The sequence below is a fragment of the Nannizzia gypsea genome, genomic scaffold (genome assembly GCF_000150975.2).
Source record: "Nannizzia gypsea CBS 118893 supercont1.9 genomic scaffold, whole genome shotgun sequence".
NCBI classification, from domain to species: Eukaryota; Fungi; Ascomycota; class Eurotiomycetes; order Onygenales; family Arthrodermataceae; genus Nannizzia; species Nannizzia gypsea.
In genome coordinates this window covers 255,901-262,613 of record NW_003345193.1, presented here as the reverse complement: position 1 = coordinate 262,613, position 6,713 = coordinate 255,901, and the positions used below count along the sequence as shown (strand labels likewise).

Below are 6,713 nucleotides of genomic sequence, written 5' to 3'. Positions count from 1 at the left end.
CCCCCCTGGTGAGATGGTTGTCTGTCTCTTGAAATGGACTGTACTGAGTTTGAGGTTTGAGCATGGGTGAGTGTGTGTCAGGCTGGCCTGGACGGGTAGGCAGGCGCATACGGAATATGGACATGGAACTAGCCAGTTTACGTATGTATGTATGTACCTTACAGCGGTTCGTTCTCATTTGTCTCAGACGAGAAGGGGAGAAACGAGGTAAGTAACTAAACAATATCTTGTATGTCCGCGCATATATAGTTATATCTACAGACAGAGAGAGACAACAAACAGAAAAATCAACGGTATAGTGTGCTCGACTCCAAGGAAGTGAAAACGGCCATGGAAAAAAAAAAAGGAAAGAAAAATAATAATTCGAAAAGCACCAATGAGAGCAGGGTAAATCAGGAATATTACTAGCTAGTACAGCTGAGTATGGTGGTATATCAAATATCAAAGCCAAACAAGGGTTGGCGAATATAACTGGAACATAGCATAGATAAACACGCTATGTGAAGCTTTCATGGGTCATCGCAGCGAGGAAAAGAGGTAAATAATGGTAAGGGTAAAAGGGTAAAAAGGATGGGAGGTAAGTTAAGGAAGGGTACGGGTAAATAATGGAAGTGTGTGGTAGATCCGGGTAATTTGAACGTTCAGTCAAGTCAATCAATCAAGGTAAAAGCAAGTAGATGTACGAAATCAAGGAAATAAGATATAAGAGAAAATAATATATAAAGAAATGAAGACAACACATGCCCGATTAAGTGCGTTCATTGGTAGTCGGAGTACCCACCATACACGGAATTATGAGCATAGTTGGAGAACGAGGAATTCGTGTGATGGTGACTGGCTGTGTTTGCGTTTCGAAGCCGGCGTTCTAGCAGAGAATAGTTAGTATCGTCCGATGCAGCCATTGATTTTACAGTTAACCAGTTAAATTGTAGGGAAGTGGGAGCGTACCTTTTTCGAAATCCCTCCATCTCTTCATGGTGATCTTGCTACTATCAAATTCTCCCTCATACTCTATTCCAGCAGTCTTGGTCTTTTCGCCTGCCGTCTTTCGAGTATCTCCCCAGCTGAAATCGTCGAACTTCCAGTATGCGTAAGTGGGCAGAACGAAGTTCCAGATGGGCAGGGAGAGGAGGTATATAAACATCCAAAGCACGTATGACAGGCGGTGGGCGGTGACTACGATAAGAACTGCAGGGAGACCGAGAATCAGGGCCAGGAGGATGAGAGGGATGATTTGAACGGGGCTTCTGACGATGGAGATGATTACGACGTAGAAGGTGAATGCGATGGCGGCGGGGAGAACGAGGGTTCCGACGAGTTCCATGAAGACGACGAATTGCATGCTGAAGCAGAATGTGCCGCAGAGGTCGCGGACGAGAACGAGTTCCATTAGGTTATGTACGGTAGAGTTAATCCATCGTCGACGCTGGGAGAGCAGCACGGAGAATTTGTCGGGAACGGTGGTCTTGCATACTGCCTGGGGAACAAAGACTTGTTTACGCTTGGGGAAGGTTCGGAGCATGAGAGTCGACAGGTATCGATCCTCACCTAGGAGGAGGAGATTCTTCTTGTGCAGCGTGTCCACGACGTTTTCGGAGTAGTGTTCGACGACGTCCGGGTTAGCGAGGATGGGTACCCAGTAGTTCTGGCCGCCCTTGGGAGCCTTGATGCGGTACATGCAGAAACAGCCGGGAAGACAGGTGACACCTCCGAAGACGGACTCAAAGGATTTCGACAAGTGGTGAGAAATGAAGTATTCGAACACCTGGATCATGGTGACCCAGCTGTCGGCCTTGTTGGCGATCTTGGTCTCGCCACAGAGGCCCATGATATCTGGGTCGCGCACCATGGCCGAGAGCATGTGGGTGAGACTGTCCGGGAAGACCTTGGTGTCTGCGTCGACCATGAGGACGACCTCGTAGAAGTCAGGGGAAATGCCGGTGATCTTCCAGAGACCGTTGAACATCTCGAATTCGAGCTCGGTCATTCGCTCGTCGAACATGACCTTTTGAAGGAAGGACATGAGGATGATCTGGCTGTCTCGTTTTCCTCTGTTTCCGGGCTTGCTCTTGTTGGCTTCCTCGGGGGTTCCGCACTTGACGACCACCATCATGGGCACACGCTGCTGTTTCTCGATTGGGACGATGGAATCTGGGCCGTAAGAGTAGAATCCAGCGTAGATCTTGGCCATGTTATGACGTTTTGAGCCGGAGGCCACAGCAACGTAGGAGAAGGGCTGGACGTCGTCTGGATGCACGGCGTGGTCGCCCATCATGCTGAGCACGGCGTCTGGGGTGGAAATGCTCTCGCCTTTACCCTTGATGATACCGTCACAGATGACAAGGATAGTCTTGTGGCTGTTGGGGTAGTCCGTCAGGGCAATTGAGTCCAGAGTGGTGCGGATTCCTTCAACACCTTCCGAGTAAGCGGTAACTAGACACAAGGTATGGGCCAGTGGGTAGCCAAACGGCTGCCACTCCGGTGGAGGCTGTGGCACGACGGCCTCGTGGACGAACTCGGCAGGGCCCTGACCCTCGATATCGCTGATGGTAGAGTGGCGGTGGTCATGGCCGGGGACCATGAGACTGGTACGGCTGCCAACGAGACTGTGTCGGGGGTCGGCGCTGAGGGTTCCCTGGCTCGGGTTGCCGCTAAGCTTGTACATTGGCGCTGCGCTGAGACGGTTGGTGTTATTCTGGCTGGACATGGTGGTGATGGTGTTTCGCTGCTTGTTTGTGCCGACGACATAGGGGCTGGAGAAACGCGAGGTAGTCGGGAAGATGGTAGAGCCACGCTTGCTGGAGCGGTCAGGCATGGCCGGATCAGCGAGACGGGGGCCGGGACGGTAGATGTCGTTACTCCAGTCTTCGATCTGGCGTTTCCGTTCTTTGGAGCTGGGGTCCATGGCTGTTTTGGGAGCTGCGAATCGGCGGGCAAGGAACCACTGGAAGGCCAGGGCAAGGAGGAACTTGACGACGACGACGGACAAGATGAAGATGAGGGAGATGTAGAGCACGACCTTGGAGGCGATACATCCGACGGTCTCGGTGTCGATGGAGCCGACCTTGATGATCTGGGTCAGACACTTGAACATCCTCTTCTCGGGCCCGGTCTGGAAACGGTGGGTGACGTCAATACCGCGCAGCTCCTCGCTCTCACGGAGCTGGTCGAAGCGAGACGGGTAGGAGACCTCGCTAGTGTTGAACCACTTGAGCAGGTCGAGATCGAGGACATTGCCAGAGTAGACGAGCAGGTTCCTGCTCTTGTTCTTGAGGTCATCCCAGGAGAAGTAGACCTCACCCGTAGCGTAGAGGTCGTAGAAGGCCTCACGGGCTGTGGCAGAGGTATGGCACTTGTATCCGAGGTACTCTGGAGTGGTGAAGTTTGGCTTTGACGAGCCGTCCTGGTTGAAGGTGACGCAGGGGAAGTACCATCCCATGTCGCCGTCGCTGTTGGTAGGGATGTCTGAGCCTGCCTTGGGGGTGATCATGCCCTTGCATGCGCCATTGACGTTCTGGAAGAGAAAGCTGCCGTCCTGGCCGCCGTACCCGTCACCGGAGAAGACGACGACAGATGCGTCCGGCAAACCGAGGACGGCTGGATGGCGGGAGCTGGCGAGGTTGATGGCGCGTCCATGGAAGATCATGTATCCCTGGTCGACCTCGTTGACCTTGAGACGGACGGGAGGAGCCGCACAGACGACCTGGGTGAATCCGAAGGTGAGGAAGCCAACGAAGCCGCAGATGAGCAGGATCAAGCTGATGAGGCCCACCTTCTCTCTCCATGCTCTCCGCTGGGCCTTGGCCGGCATGCCAAAGCACTTGAGGATAAAGTCCGGGGCCCAGAACGTGACCATGCCGCAGTAGACGTTCCACAGGCTGGGCGGCTTGATGTTGTCCATCTCCTGGCGTCTCTTCTCCTCCAGCCTGCGTTCCTCCTTGGTCGACTTGGAGGCTTTGCGAGAGAGCTTCCGCTGCACACGGCGCTGGGAGTCCAAACCATGCTGTCTGTTAGCACCACCGGCGCCTGTTGGACGGGAAGACGGGGCTGGCGGTACTCCGCCTCCGCCTCCTCCAGTGGTAGAGGGAATCGAGTTGACGTCGATGCTGGGGTTCCGTTCGAGACTGGTGGTGTTCCTCTCGGGCTTGGTGAGGCTCTTGAGCCCCGTGCTGCCGGAGCTCACTGTCTCAGAGGTGTCAACAAGGTCCGGTCCGCCGCCCTCGGACTGCTCCTCGTAGACGGGGTCGTTGCCCGTGGTGGACGGGTATACGGACATGTTCTGAGCATGCTGGCGGTAGTGGTAGTTTGGATGGTCACGGCTGATCCTGTGGCGCTCTGGACGGACGAGACTGCGCTTGCGACCGAGCTCGCCGGCGGGTGTGGGCGAGGGCGACGGGCTGGGGGACTCGATGTCAGGCCGCCGGCGCTGGTAGGAGTCGCGGAAGGACGGCTGGCTGGGCGAGGACGAGGACGCCCCAGGCCGCTGCGGGAGGGACATCTATATCAGTTCATCCACTCTCATCCACTTTTCATATAGCTTCTCGTCTTTCTTCGTGTTGTTGTCGTGGTGGTAGTGGTCGTGGTAGCGGTACGTGGTGGTCGTAGATGTCGTCGTGGCTGTGGTTGTGACGGTGGTAGTAGGGGGTCGGGCAGGCTGGTAACGAGCGACTGGCGGCAGACAGGACAAACGCGGGCGCTAAAGTGGCATCTGCTGCCTCCGTCTCTCTCTCCTATTATCTCTTTCTATCCTTTCTCAACCTCGTTCAGTCTCGTCCTTCGGCTGTTCCTCTTCGTGTCTTTCTCGTCCTTTTGTTCTTTTGTTGATGTTTTGGGAAAATCAGAAAAAGCGAAGAAAAAAAGAAAAAAAAAGAAAAAAAAGGGACAAAATCACGTGATAAGTTACGCCGGGCAACGAGATAGAGTTTAGCGGTATTAAGGTTACACAAGTTACCGGCACAAAAGGGGCGAAGTCTGGTAGAGACGGTAATTACATTACAGACATAACACTTTAATAACACTTTTATTACGATGAAGTTGATATTAAAGCCGATAATAAGACGAAGACGAAGAGGAGAAGGATAAAAAGGACGTCAGGTGAGACGATGAGGAGGAAGAGGTCGGGCGAGCAGTGAGACACAAGAGGAGCCGGCGGCTGGAGAAGGAAGAAGAGGAAGAGAAGCAAAGACGAAGGAGAAAAGGGGCTGCTTCGGCCTTGCGTGTCTCAGATCTATAAAAGATACAAGAGATAAAGACGACAGCGGCTCAGATGAGCAGAAAGACGCATGAAGACATATAATTAATAAGGAGAGAAGAGCATAAGAGCATAAGAGAAGAGAATAAGGAGAAAAGAAGAGAAGATAGAGGCTTCGCCTACGCCTAAGCGAGTCTCCATGCAAGCGCTTCATGCTTCGTCTCTTTTGACTCTAATAATAAACCGGCTCCATAGTTGTATAAGATAGACGGTTCCCTCTTATTACTATTGCTATTACGAGTTAGCTGGCTGTGAATTGACGTCTGTCCGCAGTTTAATCATGCAAAGCCGCTGCATGTAAGTCGCTGTCCCCCCTGTCGTCCGTCGGGCCATAGAGTCGCTTCTGCGCTGCGCTGCCCTCGTATATCAAACCCGCCAGGCCATACAGAGCGTAGAGATAGTCCGGATAGTTCGAGTCTGACTGCGAGCCTCATCTCAGCCACCGAGCACAGCATCAGCAAAAGGTTGAACTGCTCCTCCTGCTCCTCCTGTGTCTGCGTCTCTGCGTCCCTCGTTCGGCTGTCCGTCGCTCTGCTTTGCTGTCCTCCCTCTCTCGCTAAGCCTGCACTGCTCACTGCTCACTACGGAGTCCTTCATTCAGCCGCTCTCTCTTTGCCTCGTCTTGCGTGGAGCAGTTGGATCTCAACTCAACTTTGCGTCAGAAGACTCCACCAGGAGGAAAAAAGTCCGTCTCTTATTAACCAGCTCGTCCTGATCGTCATTCTTCTTCGTCTGTTTCTTCGTCTTCTTCTTCCGCTCGTTCGTCATGGGCTTCGTCTCGTTGCACTGAAATCAAAAGCGTAGTAGGATCATCCCTCCCCCCCCTTGCTTCGTTGACCGCCGGCGGCTCTACTCTGACTGACACCCGGGATCTCGACAGGTAACTGAACAGGACAGGACAGAGACCACTTTGCTGCATTAGCCAACAGGGAAAACCGGCCTGCGGAGTTGAAAGATTGGCCCACCGGACGAGAGCAGCCCTGCTGTCGAGTTAAGATAAAAAGGGACCCGCTGGAGGTGTTGCTCGATATACCATCTGAGACCGGAAAAAAAGGAACGACAAGACACAAAACAACAGGATACAGGATACAGGATAAGGATAGGGATAGGGATACCAGGAATAAAGAGACAGACAGAAGCCATGGGCAGCCAGGGTCCCGTCTCGCCGCCGCTGCCAGTCTACCTGCGCTCGGTGCCTGCGAGAAAGGAGCACCCGGTTCTTCCGCCTGTCGACAACCGCGCTGTCATGCACGGAGGGCCCGTCTCGCCCGTGAGGATAGACGCAGCGGCGCCGCAGCCGCAGCCCTCGAGCGCAGAGATGGGCCATCATCTCCACGACGGCAGCAGCATTCTACAGCCCGGCAGCGGACAGGACAGCCCCGACGCGCAGTCAGACGCCCGGCACAGCGAGGAGAGCCCGCGACAGCATCATCGAGCCCTACCAGCCGCTCCAGTACCGAAT

General features: G+C 53.9%; 2 protein-coding genes across 2 annotated transcripts in view; one reads left to right on the top strand and one right to left on the bottom strand.

The window, feature by feature from the left end:
* Positions 1 to 758: 758 nt before the first annotated feature.
* MGYG_08329 (chitin synthase D) lies at positions 759 to 4,498 on the bottom strand (the record flags this gene model as incomplete). Its single annotated transcript, XM_003169377.1, has 2 exons — positions 759 to 865; positions 949 to 4,498. 2 exons carry the CDS (start codon positions 4,496 to 4,498, stop codon positions 759 to 761), a joined length of 3,657 nt encoding a protein of 1,218 aa, XP_003169425.1.
* Positions 4,499 to 6,392: 1,894 nt separating this feature from the next.
* The window catches only part of MGYG_08328 (SKT5), a gene marked incomplete at both ends in the record, with an annotated part of 1,944 nt that continues 1,623 nt past the window's right edge, over positions 6,393 to 6,713 (top strand). The window contains one exon of the mRNA XM_003169376.1: positions 6,393 to 6,704. Coding sequence (XP_003169424.1) covers positions 6,393 to 6,704 — 312 coding nt within the window. The remainder of the gene's footprint in view (positions 6,705 to 6,713) is intronic.